General features: G+C 42.2%; 1 protein-coding gene across 3 annotated transcripts in view; it reads right to left on the reverse strand.

Annotated features, from left to right (window-relative positions):
- Slc26a7 (solute carrier family 26 member 7) overlaps window positions 1-15998 on the reverse strand; it is a 107341-nt gene that overhangs the window by 25740 nt on the left and 65603 nt on the right. For all 3 annotated transcript variants that reach the window (XM_005362327.2, XM_026786546.1, XM_026786547.1), the window contains 4 exons: window positions 13649-13801; window positions 10111-10193; window positions 7955-8102; window positions 5913-6026 (listed from right to left, as the gene is read on the reverse strand). In XM_005362327.2, the coding sequence (XP_005362384.1) occupies window positions 5913-6026; window positions 7955-8102; window positions 10111-10193; window positions 13649-13801 (498 nt within the window). The remainder of the gene's footprint in view (window positions 1-5912; window positions 6027-7954; window positions 8103-10110; window positions 10194-13648; window positions 13802-15998) is intronic.

The following is a 15998-nucleotide window of genomic DNA, read 5'->3' on the forward strand; positions in this document are numbered from 1 at the left end:
TGTGTGTGTGTGTGTGTGTGTGTGTGTGTGTGTGTGTGTGTGTGTGTGTGTCTGGAGTTCCTCACAAGGAACTCTGGCAATGTAGTGGTCAGACGGTGTTGCAGGAGCAGTCTCTCTGCCAGAACTACAGATTTCACTTTACGAATCCCAAGAAGTCTTTAGTATCATGCTCTATCCCACCGAGCCTGTTGACAAAGGTCAACAGGAACCACCTGCCTCCCACAGCCATCAGAGAACCTAATTTCCCAGAAGCCGGAGTCCCTGACTCCGTAAGAAACATTTGACTAAAGTGCTGTCCCAAGAGGCCTTCACTGGTCCTCAAAGATACCTAAAGTATCACTATGAAGGCATCAGAGGGAATCTTTTGTGTTGGAATGGTTGAAATTTAAATTACAGGAATAATTTCAGAATCTGACAAGGACAAGAGAAGTTTTCTCTGACAGTGCTGTCAGGGCAGCTGTAGAGACTCGGAAACCAGTCTGTTTCATATGAACTTAACACATACACACACACACACACACACACACACACACACACACACACACGTACCATAGATCTAGAAAGAACGGACAGGTTATGAGGCATCCTCCAAACAGCATCACAAAGCACATGTGTGGAACTCAAAGCCACTGTGGTAAAAAGACTCTAGACACAAAAGATACAATTCTGGACCAAAGACAATCTTTAAAAGAGAAAAAGTATAGGATGCCAGGGTATGGGGGTAGGCACTAAAAATTAAATATAATTAGACATGAGGAAATACCCATTTTGAATGGTAGAAATATTTTACACATTGATTTTGTGATTATACAAAATTTAATGTCTTGATCGGTGAGCTTTACACATAAAACGTGGTAGTGTTTATGAGAGCTAGTAAGCCCTATAAGACTGGTTCTAAAGAGAGACATTGAAAGCCACTGAAACAACAGCTGGCGTGCACACAGACACACCTGGGGCCAGCCAGCCTGGACGCTTGTCTGCATTTAAACACACCTGGGGCCACCTGCCTGGACGCTTGTCTTGGACTTGGGTCTTTGAAGGACCTGCTGTAGGAGGAGAGGTCCCAAAATAGAAGCAGGTAGATGTCAGCTCACCAGACATTCTCATAGGTTACAAGTAGACACTCGTTTAAAGGGATAGGAAAATACACTAACTGCCAAGCTTTACTCGGGTAAGAAGTCAATGCTTTCAATCCCACACTTCTGATCTGAAGCACAGGGAGACCGGTGCCTCATCCAAGGTCAGGGAGCAAGGGAGGTGAAAGGTAAGAAGGGCCACGAGAAGCCTGCACTGGATCCACATCCTTACAATATTGGGGGTTTTGTTTTGTTTGGTTTGGTTGGGCAGTTTCTTTCCCTTTCTCTGGATTGTCTTTTCATTCAGTCCGTTGTGTATATATTAACCACTCAAAAATATGTGATCACTTAGAGAATATCAACCCCATAATTTTTAAACTTTATTTATGTTACATGTATGGGTGTTTCATCTGGATATATGTTTATGCATTGTGTACCTGGTGCCTGTGGAGGCCAGAAGAGGGTGTCAGATCCTGTAGAGCTGGACTTACAGATAGCTGCCATCAGGTGGGTGATAGGAATTGAACCCTGGTCCCCTGGAGGAGCTACCAGTGTTCTAAGTGGCTGCGCCATCTCTCCAGCCCAACGCCTTATTGTAACGTGAAAGTTGAATACAACACAAGCCGACACATTTGGGAAATTCTTGTAGCTTGTCAGCAATTGCTAGTGGTGGGAAAGTGGGGGGGGTCCCTCTCTTTCCCTGTCTCCCACTCAGTCCTCTCTCTATAGGAGATTAAACGGCAATCTTATTTCTAATAGTTTTTAAATACTGATGATAAAGCCCAATGCACAGACGTTGGATCGCCAAAGATTTGCTTACTTTTTGAGTCCTGTTTCATTTACTGACAATGTGCCCTTTTGTTTTCCCCTTGAACTGGAGTAGGCCAGTCTCGCTCTCCCAGTTTTAGGAATTGTCTCAGATTTAAAGTGGAGCATTTGCTTCCCAGCACGGGCAATGGAGATTGCGCGAACACATGATCATTTCGGCCTGACATTGTTCAAAGTGAGGTCGTGCCACAAGGTTTTCGAGGCTATTTTTTATAGTCCCCGGCAATCACTAAGGATGCTATATGAACTACACAGCAACTAAATAATAGTAAGCAAAAGGCACCTCCTTGAGGCTCTTCACGAAAAGTATTCCATTTATCTCTTTGTCATGTGAGAACAGAAACAGAGCATAAGTAAGTCCTCAATATATTTTAGAAAGATTAGGTTATAGCCAGGTGGTGGTGGTGCATGGCTTTAACCCCAGCACTTGGGAGGCAGAGGCAGGTGGATCTCTGTGAGTTCGAGACCAGCCTGGTCTGCAGAGCAAGTTCTAGGACAGGCTCCGAAGCTACTGAGAAACTCTGTGTCAAAAATAAACACAAAAACGAAAAAAGAAAATAAAGAGAAAACTTTTGGTTATTAATGCTGAAGGCAAGTGTTCACATCCTTACCATCCACAAGCCAGTTATCGCCAGTGTATTTCCCCCCTCCGAACCTTCCATGTCATGCTGATTAAATGCCTTGTGATAATTTTTGTTTTAAAATTTCCAGCAGTCATATCTAAGAGCTAAGTCTGTATGAAAATTAATGAAATCTTTATTTTCTTCACATTTTATTAAAGGGTTATATACATATAAGTGTATATATGTAAACATTACACATAAATTTTGTTTCAGAGGGACAGAGAGAATGACGCACAGCATTCATCTGTGCTGTCAATCTCAGTAGCGCCATTATCATCGCTCATTACTGACAAAGATGACCACTAAAGGCATCGGCATCCTCATACACACACGATGCTTTGCTTGCTAAGCAGAGGTCAAATGATGCACAGATTTATGGGAAGGGGTGGAATTGAAAAAAGATAGGAAAGGGCAGGAAGAAAGGATAAGAGGCAGGGCACTGGGCAACACAGCTAAATTAAGAAGGGCTTGAAGAAGAAGCAAGCAATGAGCCAACTTCTGGTAAAACAAAAGGAGCACGGTTTTGCAAATTAGAGCCCAGAGGCAATCATAGCGTTGCAGAAAAGCCTGCCAGCTGCTGTTTTCCGTTGTGGCTGTACAGCCTCTGCAGCAGATGCTGTCTGGCTTCCCTCATGGCTCTGTGATTCCCCTAAAGCCCTGAGAAGCAAGGATGCATCTCCGCTGTTGGAAGTGAAGAGAAGCGTGCAGGAGAGGGAGTCAGGGGACACCAAGCTCCTGCCCAGAGTTAAGGTTTCAGTTCAGAAAGGAGGGAAGTCAGAAACAGTATCCATGTGCGCTGTTTATCTAACTCTCCCAAAGGCTGTTCTTAGAGTCACAGGCTTTGGGCGTCCTGTCTAATGGGAGGGCGCAGCTGAGAGAATTTCCACATAGGGAAGGTGAATCTGTGTCTGTGTCTTTGATCACAGCACTTGCTACTAAATGATCAGTATCTTTTGTTATTTCTTTTGAAACAATTCAGTTAGTTTTTCTGAGACAGCCAAGTCTTTATCCTCCACTCGCTCACATAAAAGAGCCCTGGATTTCCTGCCAACCACCACCATGTTAGCTCTGAAGTGTCTGAAGTATGTCTAGTCCATATCGAAGTCAGCTTGCACATGCAAAATATACACCAGATCCCCAAGCTTGATTGGAGAAAAATGCAAAAGGTATTGTGTGTAGTTCTGTAATCCATATTGAAATTATCATAACTTTATCCTATCAGGTAAGTTAAAGTATGTTAAAAATCAGTTTTGATAGGTTTTCTTTTTTTAGATACAGACACTAAATAAATTACTTGGGTAGCTCATATTATATTTCTGTTGAGCAGGACTGCTCTCAAGTATGTGATCAAATATCTGATTTTAAATAGAAGTTTTCCAGCAACGATGCTGGAATCTATTTAAATTTTATTAATGACAACACAAACTGCCTTTGGTCTGTCTGATCAAACTCTCACAGTTGACAATGGGGTTCTCGGGGGTGAACTATTGGAAACTGGATCCCTGGGCTGGCGAGATAGCTTAGTTGGTAACGTGCTTGGCATGGAAACACCTGAACTAAGGTTTTGAGCCCCAGAAACCACACAGAAAAACCTAGACATGGTAACACAAACTTATAATTCCAGTGGTGGGGGAGGAGGCAGGTGGATCCCAGGGGCTCACTAGCCAGACAACCTAGCCTGCTTTGCAAGACGGAGGCCAAAGAAGGCCCCGTCTCTAAAAAACAAGGTGAAAGGCGCCCATGGAATGACACCAAGGTTGAGTTCTGGTCTCTTCACACACATATGCATGTATATCTGCAAACACACATGCATTTACATACACATGGACAACCTGTAAACACACAGAAAGGCACGCAGCCGGGCAAAGCTACGTGGCTGAGAAGATTTGTCTAAAAAAGCACTAGGTGGGATGGAAAAATCAGCTCCTTTCCCGGCCATTCTGGCACATGCCTTTAATCCCAGCGCTCGGGAGCCAGAGGCAGGTGAATCCCTGTGAATTTGAGGCCAGCTGGGACTGTTACACAGGGAAACCCTGTCTCGAAAAATCAAAAAAAAAAAAAAAATCAGCTCCTGAACCGAGCAGAGCAAAGCCTTCTGTGGAATGGAAGAAAGAAATAAAATGATGGTGTTTTTCTCTTGTCAGGAAGGTCACCGTATTGCCGTTGTCTGTAGAGCTCGGGAACAAATCCTGTGTGTGGCAGAAAGTGCACTATTATTAACTACGCCGCCAGCCTTCAGCAGGTAACTACACAAAAATATCTCCTCAAAGTGTTCCTGTGAGAACACGGAAACTGTTGCAGGTGTTACAGTAATTAATAAGGGTAACGTGATTATCACCTGCACTTGGAGGCGTCGTAATTAGATAAAAAGGTGAAGGGCTTTTTGTGCTCCAGGTTAATTCAGTGGGTCTGTGTCCCAGTGCTGAGGATAGGCAGGCAGGCCGTTGAAGGGTCTGCGCTGGGAAATCTTGACCTGTGGGGAAAGGCTTGCACGGGTAGCGGGTAGCTGAGTGTTGGAGAGTAGCTGTGTGCTGGGTCTCCCCAGGAAAAGTTTTGTCACACAACACCTGGGACAATTACTTACTTCAGCCATCTTTCCCTCAATTTTCTCACCTAGAAACTGAAGAGAGCAAGTTTACATCTTTTCCTGAGGGGCCTAAAGGACAGAGTCTGTTTATATAAAAAGAAAGACACACGATGCCGCACACACAAGTCAGTATTGTTTGCACCACCATCCGTACCATCCTCTCCATCATCACCATCCTGCCACTATGCAGTATCCTGCCTAGCACAGGTCAAGCTTGCAAAAAAAAAAAAAAAAAAAAAAAAAAAAATGAATCCACTTGAGTTCCTAAAATATAAACAATGTATAAAACGATGGTTTCATTAAAACCCCTCCAAATATTCACATATAGAATATTTGGCACTTTGGCACATTTGCTCACTGCTATACATGGAATGTTAGTGTCAAGAACAGATTCTGCATAGGTTTGGTTTTATTTTATTTTAAGGAAGTGAGCAAAATAGAAGGAAAAAAGTCACCCAGACTGTTTAGGTTAACCAAGCCACCACTAGAGGGAGCCCTGGCTTCAAAATTGCCGCTAATGAAGCTGCCAGGAGTGTAGCATTCAGTGGTTTGCTCTTTGAATCACCGACCCTGTGGGAAGCCCTTAACGAGATAGATAACGCGGGGGGGGGGGGGGGAGCAGGAGAGGGAGGGGTTGGTTCTTAAAAGCTGCTTCGAAAATACAAATTAGCAACATTTTCAAAGCTGGGTACCTCTCTCTCCTACTGAGACGGGGGCGGGGGTGGAGGCGGGGTCGGGGGGTCGGGGGAGTTGATGGTCCTGTGCACAGTCCCGCTTTCCCTGCAAGGGAGGTGTTACCTGTGTCTTTGCTCCTGTGCTGTACAGTCCAGCCGTCCTTCCCATGGCAGCAGCACTTGGGATACAGAAGAAAAATGAAGGGATCACATTGCTGAGGCCGTGGGCCAAAAATTCCTGCAGGATTAGTTATGGGAGAATAGAACATGTCTTTATCACGATCCCCTTCTATGGTCCCAGGTCCAGTTTGTCAGGGAGTGGAGCCTGTTTATGTTCAGATGCTATTCTCCTCATCCGCTGAGATGTCACCGTTTACAATAAAAATCGCTAACATCCATTGACGGGCTACTTTCTTTCTAAGCGCGTCCCTCTTTCAATTCTTACAACCCACACGTGAGGAAATTGTATTTATTCATATTTTCCATATTCTAAGTCTTCCCAGTTGGGCTTCTATTCCCACCCTTTCCTCAACGACTTCTGCCCGACAACCCCAACGGCTATGTCTTACCTTACCTGTATAAACAAGCATTTGCCACAGTTGCTTTGTCCGCCCTTCTTAAAAGGTCCCGTCAATCGGCATCTAGGACCTCATACTCCAAGTCTGTCTCTAGATCTCAGTCTGTCACCTGTCTGTTCCCTTTGTCACCTAACCAATCGCAAACGTTGGACTATTTCTCTTGTGTATCTACATCTTACCTACGCAAATATAGACTGGTAACTCCCACCCCTACATCTTCAGCGTGGAGTCCTCTCCTGAACTTCAGACTCCTCTATCCAACCTGTTATCTGCCATCCGCCTCTGACGGCTAACGGGAACTCGGTAACTGGTCCACAGGGTTCTCCCATGCCCATCACATCCTCCCAGGTCTAGTCCCAGACTGTACCGTCATCCACGACTCTTCCCAGAAACTCCATCTGCAGTTCAGGGCACAGCCACATGCGCCCCTCCCCCACAGGGCCTGCTCCAGCCATCGTGTTTCCACTGGATAAACAGAAACCCCTCCTAACACCTTGTCTGCCCCTCTTGGGATCAGTGACTGTCAACAATCTCTGGCCTCAGAGAGATGTGGTTCTGACCAGCAAATGTAGATAGCGAATAGACAGTTATAAAGCAGGCTGGGAAGGGTGCAGAGAGGCCTGGACCACAGAAGTCCTGTGACGTGAGGATGTGGGTGACGAAGTCGTACAGACTTGTGAAGGGGTAGGAGTCACAGGAAATAGAGCCATGAGGGCAAATTCCCCCAGTCAGAATCCTGGAGTTCTAAGGAGAAACACAAAGTGTGGCTCAGACATTCACAAGAGACCAGATAAGGAAAGGGACCCTGCAGACAGACAGCCTCGTCACCATGGTAGTGAGGTCTGTGAGCTGAGCATGAGAGCTTGGAGTTCCTGTGGATGAAAGCATTCATCTGTGCATGTCACTATTTTATCCTTGGACCTGTCGTAGGACCTAATGCACACATATCCAGAGAGTCATATGATCCCATATAAAGTCATATGATCTCCGTGTGAGTTCTGCGTACAGGTGAGAATGTGGGGCCTTGGGGCATGGAAAGGACACTGGGGGAAAGAGAGTCGGTGAACAAGAATGAATGGCCTCTCAGGTATGTCGGAACAGACTTCCCACCCTGTAGGGTCTTAATGTTAGCGTTCTTACTTTCGGATCCCTAAGCATTCAAAGATATCTATCATGAAATGATAAATAGGCTTGGATTCTCTCCTAAAACCAGATAAAAGAACATGAAGGTGCACGCCTCTAACAATGTATTTTAAGGGTCAGTAAGATGACTCAGCAGGTGAAGGCACTGGCTACAACACCCGATGATCTCGGTTCAATCCCAGGACCCACACGGTGGAGCCAAGAATTGAACCCTGGAGGTTGTCCTCTGACGCACACGCAGATAAACAGAGGGAATGAGCAATCAATGGAGTGTAAACTGTGAAAGTTGGGCTCCCCGCCTCCTTCTCGGAGGCTTTGCTGATTTGTTCTGCCCATTCTTGCTACACATTCAGAAACGTATTTTCAAACATTTGACATTTTCAGTATCTAAGAGTCTAGAGAAGAGTAACACACTGGCTCGGGAGGGATGGGGGGCGCACTCCACCTGGTTGTCATCCACTGTATATTTGAACTTCTTGGCAGACCCTTGAGCAAGAGCCAGGGAGGCCACGTAGCCTACAAGCGCAACTCCGAAAGCTTCAGTGAGCACTGCATTGAGGATGTTCATCGGTGGAGCACGGGGCGGAGGAATCCTAGAGAGAGGAAGACTGAATTGAAGCTGTGGGCCTTCCTAGCATTTCTGTACAACCACTGCAGTAATGTTTCTGAAGGTTACAAGGAATACGTGAAAGTCCCAAGGGAAAAACTAAGCCTTCTTTTCCAGAGAAGCCCTGTGTTTTCACCATTATTTAGCAGAAAAGCAAAACTGTAGGAAACACCACAGGGAGAGCCCTGTGCATTTAACGGGCATTCCTACCCAGGGAATTCAGGTCATACCGCAGAAATTCTGACTTGACAAAAGTTTCTTGTAAAAACAAAAGCTATCTGGGCCTTCTTTTCATTTGAACTTTTTCAAATATTTATTTGGCCGGCGCTGGAGCTGTGTTTGCTCCCGTGAACACTGCAGAGTTTCAGGCAAACACTAGTTTACTTTACCGTTGGCTAATCTCCAAATATGCCATTGACTTCATTACGTTAATTACATTTTTAACTCCATCTTTTCATGAGACGGTTAATCACGGCTTACGTGAACTGAAGAAACTGTGGGAAGATCTCATCTACTCTCTATTGCAAAATAGACCACACTTAGCTTCATTTCAAAGAAGTTTTTAAAACATTTCTCAGATAATACCCAGCCATTACGTCTATTGTCCCTTGAAAACCATGGAAGCCAAATGTCCACTTACGTATCCCTTGTCATTTTGGGAGACTTCCTCCCCCCAAAAGAATCCCTGTGGTAAAAGAGAAGAAAGGGGGAGGTGTCATCTCATTCTGGTTGGTGTCTTGCTCTCTAGTGTGCGAGTAGAATGTGGCTTCTTTCTCGTTACCTGTTTCACTCCATTTTCCCAACAACCCCAAATCAAGTACAGTGCACCCATGCAGGGATGAGGAAATGTTTGGAAGAAGGTTACAAAAACAGCTGAGCTGGGGTTCGCTCTCAGCTCTTGGCTTTCAAAGTCAAAAAAAATTTTTTTTTTCAGTTGCTTAAGAGGGTTTCTGAAAAGAGAATTCAGTCAGGGTAAACAAGAATGGATGGAGGGCAGCCATGAAGGTTTGTCACCCATTCCAACTACCCCTTACTGCCAAAACATTGCTATGACTACACAGCCTAAGATGCGTATTATACAAAACATGAAATGAAGAAATGGAACTTGTATTTCATTCAGGTTAAATGTGATTGATAACAACGGGACTGAAGAAGAATCAATGAGTTGGCTTTCAAAGGCAAAGCAGAGGAACCTTCAGGAAAGTAGAGCTGATTGAAGAAACCCTCCTCTACCTGCATCTACACAGGCCAGCAAACACGGGATTTCTTCAAAAGCATCCTTTTCTCCAGTTTCTGAGACTTTTTCTATTATTTCTTTGTTTTAAGGAGAATAAAATTAAAATATAGAAGACCCCAAACTTATTCTTCTCTCACAATTTTTATGTGTCTGCTTTACACAGCCTATAAAATGGAGACTAATTCCTAAGGTTTTAATTTTTCTCTACTATATCGTGTCAGCCATTCTTTGGAAGGTCCTTCATCCTGTTACTATGTTACACCTGTGAAACATTCTCTTGAAATCTGGAGGAAAACTAGAGAGCCAGGTCAGCTCTACCTAACCTCCTCTACAACTCTCTACTCCGACCTGTGGCCTTCCATTTGTTTACATTAATCATAACTTGAGTGAAGTAAAAAAGACCACAAGAACATACGTGGCTGAAAAATTAAACTGACCCAAGTTCAGGAGTTTGCAAATTTAGCAACTTCCATTATTTTATAGCCAAATTTTTTTTCAAATACTTTTGGCGTCTTTTACTTGAAGCAATGCTGTGTAAAGTAATTACAGTAGCTCATTGAGTAACAGGTTAGCTTATTACCTAGGAAATTACTATTTTTCCACATGTTGGGTTTGTCATTTATAATAAAAATTAATTAGAATTCTGCCACATACAGCCACAAAAAGAAATGAAATCCATACGTATCCAGGTCCAGGCCCTTTGAACATCAAAAACAAACACTCAGATAAACACGTATTAAAAGAGAGGCTACATTACCCCTTTGGAATGTGTCCAACAACTTCTAATCCATATGTGTTTTCCATGTTGGTACAATAGCAAGCAAATGAGGCAGCAATGATCTGTGTGGTTCCATTCGGGAACAAAAGAAGGAAAGACATTTAAAAGTGTGTGCGTGTTACTAAAGGGCTTCCAAGTGTCTATGATCACTTAAAAATGCATATTATATGTCCCAGAATTACTACTTATTAATGAAATACTAAGAGTTAAACCAGGGGTGGTGTTGCATGTCAGTAATCCTAGCAGACAGGATGCCAAAACAAGAGCATTTCAAGTTTGAGGGCAGCATGGATTATACAGTAAGGTCCTGGGAAAAATGAAAATAAATAAAAACATAGGGGAGAGGGATAAAGAGAAAGTGGTTAACAGGCACACGGTGAACTTGGCTAGGAAGCATTAACTTCTGATGTCTTGGAACACAGTTCAATAAATATCTTCCATTGATAATGATTAACCATATATTTTAAAATCCCTAGTAAGAGAATGCAAAATAACCAAGACAATGGATATGCCAATGATTCAGATCTGATAATTAAATTGTAAACAGTGTCTCACTGAGCTAATTAGTATATACAGTTACCAATCAGGAGGCAAGTACAGTTCTAAAATAGACTTCTTAAACTCAGGTGCCCGTCTCAGTTTTCAGGGTATAGTATGTACAGTCTCATGGTTTTTTTCAACACACTACTTAGTACCCACCCAATTAGGTCCAATTTTGAAGGCACAAAAGACACAAAATGTAGTGGTGTGTGTGTGTGTGTCTGTGTGTGTGTCTGTGTGTGTGTCTGTGTCTGTGTGTGTGTCTGTGTCTGTGTGTCTGTGTGTGTCTGTGTTTGTGTGTCTGTGTGTGTGTCTTTGTGTGTGTCTGTGTTTGTGTGTGTGTCTGTGTTAGTGTGTGTGTGTCTGTGTATGTGTCTGTGTCTGTGTGTGTCTATTTGTCTGTGTTTGTGTGTCTGTGTGTGTGTCTGTGTTTGTGTCTGTGTGTGTGTCTGTGTTTGTGTGTCTGTGTGTGTGAAGCACTGCATTTCAACCTACTTTTCTCTCATGACATGAAGACGTCTTTGTGAGAACATTCTCGTTCTGTTAGTAACAAATGTTGATCTATAGCCTCTTTAATTTTTTTTAATTTGAGGTTTTATCTCTTTCATGAAGTAAAACATGCCACTTCCCAGTCTGATGACTTTCAGATAGTCGTCAAGGAGGCTCAGATATCTTACTTAGATGATATTGAGATATTCAAGCAAGGTCACTTGTTCGGTCTATAGTCACAGTCAGTATGTCTACGTGTGTGTGTGTGTTATATGTGTGCATACATATTTGCCTCTGTTGTGGCACATGTCTGCATGTGTGCAAACGCACGTGGATTCATGAACACGTAGAGGACCAAAGTTGATGTTTTTTGCAGTTCCTCCTTATTCATTGAGATAGGGTCTCTCTGTCAAGCCCAGAGCTCCACTGTATGTCTAGTCTGGATTGTCAGTTTGTCCTGGGGATCCCCTATTACCACCTTCCAGGGCTGAAAATGCAGGTAGTCTGCCTTGCTTGAGTGGCATGTCTAGGAGTCCCGGATATAGGACACTAGTTTTCACACTTAGGTAGTTTCTCTTGCTTGAGTGACATCTTTAGGAGTCCCGGATATGGAAACTCTAGTTCTCACGCTTACACACTTAACCAATGAGCTCTCTCATCTGCCCCAAAACCATCCTTAAGCTGATACCAGAGCTAGGTCAGCCTCTGCCGTACTGGCCATGCCCTCGAGAGTCTCCCGCCCATTTTCAGATTCTGCCATCCACTAGTGTTTTTAGTAGGCACGGGATTTCGAGGTTGTCTGACCTGAGGTCTCTCTTTACAGTATGTGAATTTCTGTCCCCTGAGAACACAAGCTGAGATCAGGTAGAGATCTTAGGTTGATTTGAAGAGATGTTGGTGAACATAGTTTATGTCAGTTATTCGGACCTGTTACAATATACTTTCATAACCCACTGTGTTTGGTTGTGGTCAAATTATATTTGAGATCCTAAATACATGAGGCAAAGAATGCTATTAAGTTGGGCTACTATAAGAATAACCATTGGGGGAATGTAAAAACTAGTTTTATCACCTAAAATGATACTTGTGAAATTTTCTGTGGACAAATACAAACGCACCAATAAAAAACGGTTTGTAATGATTCATGTTCTTAAAATGAATGCATCAGTCATCTATTTACAGTGCAAGTTCCCCACAATCATGGCCATGAAATAAAAGCATAACAAAATTACATGATCAAAGAAGGAACATCTAACAATCAATGCTCAATAATACATAGCAACTTCTGTAGTTATGTCCCTAACTATGTCTTTGGTTGATGTTTGAACTTATAACTTTCTAAAACATCAAATAAACTTAAAAATCAAAATGCTATTTTGGATTTAAAAAAGAAAAGGCAAGGTTAAACTATACAAATATTAATGTGATATAATAGTAATCTTTAAGTTGCTGAAATGGTCACTGAGACAGCATCTGCTTCTTTGCTCTATTTCTCTGACATGATTCAGCTTCTTCATCCGTTCCTCTTTAGTACTTTGATGTGGAATTTCCCTCTGTGTTCTGTGATTACATTGAATGTCCATGTCATTGGTGTCAAGAATATTATCCATTTTAGAATGATCCTTACAAGTTTTTCTAGAGAGTGCCAGTTGCTTTATGACTATATTAGGGGCCTGTTTCCCTACATTATGTTCCAATTTTGGTTTTATAAAACTTTTAATACAGCTTTCTAAGATGCAACAGACATTTCTTAACTTCTCCAGAACTTTGAGATAAAATGGCATGGATCTTGCCCTAAAAATTTCAATCAATGAAGTTATTTAGATACTGTTCGTAATATACATAAAAATCCAAGGACCATTTAGAGTTCTTTAATGTAAACTGTGGTCATGTCAATGTGATATTTCATTAAATGCTCCCAGGAGAGGCTCTTAAAACTTCAGTCTTTAGAAGCAAGATATGATATATTTTTCGAGCCACAAATATATTTTAAAGTACCAGCCTAGGCCAATGAAAATCCTGAGTATCTTTTCAGACAGGTAAAATGAGTTCAGTAACAGGAAAATCAACAAACTTCCCAATCACTAATGAGAATTTTCTAGATAACAGCTCTATGTGTGTCACAGAGGTTTCAAGGCAATAGAATAGGGTATCACATTTTATTGTTTTGCATAAGATCATACCCAATATCATTTGAGACTCATTCTTACACATGTCTCTTATGAGATCTTAGGCGATATGTTCTCTTATTTTTATAAAAAAATTAAAAGCATATGAGAAATGTTGTATGAATTGGAAACATATGCCCTTCCTTTTTAAAATTATTGACTCAAAGTGTTTCTTACGTTAATGTATATCCATGCAAATTAGTCTTTCATTAATGAGACACAGGAACGGCTGTGGGTTACTGTTGAAAATATAGCAAGCATCTGCAGACTGACCCCTCCCCCCGCCACAAACAACTGAGTGTCATTCATTGCGTACTTACCAAAACTAAGTCGACAGGAAGAACAACTCTAATTTTCCTCTTAAACTGTTCATTCAGCTCTTTCACGAGAACAAGGACAACAATGCTCAGCAAGGATAAGAGCAGTGCCTCCAGCCGAACAGACTTGATGTTCTCGAAAACGTAGGCATAAATCTGCAGGAACGAGAAAGGAGCAAAACCAGGGTTGCCCACAATACACCAGAATGCAAATATGGCCCTAAATTAACTCCATGGTGCTTTATTTAAAAGTCCTAATGCCCGGAGGATGGAAAGGTAGGAAGAAGGAGAGGGGCTGGAAGGGGGAAAGCCATGTTTTCACGCATAAATTTCTTTGTCCTTGGTTCTTCCATCCAACTCAGGTCAGTCTCTTCCTACACATGACACTGTTAAAGAGAACAATGCCCCTGGCTCCTTCCTTGACACGTGAATGGGCAAAGAGGCACTCAACTTTCGAATCCCACCACCCTTCTAAGTTTAACAGAAACACACACATACAATACACACACACACACACACACACATGTCAAGAGCTGGTATTTAATCGACATCAGATGCTTGCCTCACTATAATCTATCATGTTCTCAGTCACTCAGCATTTGTTAGCTTATCAGCACATATATAAGGCAGTGCTTAGGTTGACAATGATGAGCAATTTAGAAAGAGCCTGAGTATTCACACACTCCACTATAGAGTATAGGGATCACTACTAATCCAATCAGTTAATACAGCATGATGGTAATAACACAGATTGGATATCTGAAGTATATTACTGAATGTGTACAAAATGATGGTTGTCCTTCCAAAACCAGTAAGCAGGAACTGAACAGGCTACGGATAGGAGGAGGTGGAGGAAAAAGTCCGTAGAAGTATTTTACATCAAGGTCACATTTAAAGAGTCAGAACATAGGCTATAAGGAAAGAAATGCGTGATTTCTGAAAATGTATGCTCAAGAAGCTAATACAGGACTGGGGAGATGGGTCTGATGACTCAGCATTCAACAGCCCAGACCCACATCAAAAAGCCTGAGCAATGGCAGGTGCTCATCAGCCGCACCCCAGAAAGGTGGACCTGAAGATCTCAGGGGCACGCTGGACAGCCAGCCTACACACGTCTCTGAGCTCCAGATTCTGTGAGACCCTGCCTCGAAAAAATAAGGCAGAGAGCAATTAAAGAAGACCCTGATACTGACCCCCAAATGCCTGTGCACCCACCAACATACACACACACACACAAACACGTTCACACATATGCTACCATCAAATTATTTGTGACCATGAAGAAGTTACGATAATAACACATTAATATTAGATTATCAATGTTGCTAATCTCAGATGGCAGATAAATAAATTTAGAGTAAAGTCAAGGAAACAAATAACATTAAAGCCTGCATAAAGCTGAGGCCTTGTATTTATTCAAATAAGTGACAAAAACATTTAACTCAATAATTTAGAGTCTTGTGAGTACATGCCTACCTGCCAGGTCAACTTGCATAGACAGAGGACATATTTTGAGAAATCTTAAATTATGTGTGAAGGAGAGAAAAAAATAACTAACTTATATCTAACCTTTGGTCTATATAAACATTTGATGTTAAGCAACCTAATTTGAAAATTGTTTTTAAATTGGACTTTGCGTGTATACAGACTAATGTTTATCTTCCACCTTCTTGGACATACCTCTGAATTGTACATATTGAGCATGGTCACTAACTTTCTAATAATTCTGACAAAGAAAATGCAGTGAAGCTTCGCTTGGAGAAAACAACTCGGGTAATGTCAGGTTGTTTCAACTTTAACTCACAGATGAAACCATAATAATACTAATGATAATCACAATAATAATTACGACAACCACAAACCATCCACTGTGGAATCAGATACATTTAAAAGTGCATCATAGAACATGGAGCAGGTAGTTTTGCTTCTTACTGCTCAACACTGCTCAACATGGCTTCATGAGAAACAGAGCATGCTTTTTCTGCCACTACACACTGTAAATGAAAATCGTTCGCAGCGCCCCTACGAGCGACAGAAATCCAGTCAGGAGGCTGTAAGATGGCTCCGTGATTAAGAGTACTGATTACCTTCCAGAGGTTTGATCCCCAGCACCCACATGGCAGCTGGCAACTATAAACTCCAGTTTCAGGGGATTCAATGCCCTCTCCTGGCCACTACAGACACTGCAGGTGCATGGTGCACAGATAAACACTCAAGCAAAACACTCATGAACATAAAATCAAAATTGAACTAAATCAATTTTTAAATTTTTTTAAGAAATATAGTTTTCCTCGGTGTGATATATCTCAATGAGGATGGGCACAAACAAGAGTGTCAAGAAATTCTCTCAAAA

The sequence above is a fragment of the Microtus ochrogaster genome, linkage group LG5 (assembly GCF_000317375.1).
Source record: "Microtus ochrogaster isolate Prairie Vole_2 linkage group LG5, MicOch1.0, whole genome shotgun sequence".
In the NCBI taxonomy this organism is placed as follows: domain Eukaryota; kingdom Metazoa; phylum Chordata; class Mammalia; order Rodentia; family Cricetidae; genus Microtus; species Microtus ochrogaster.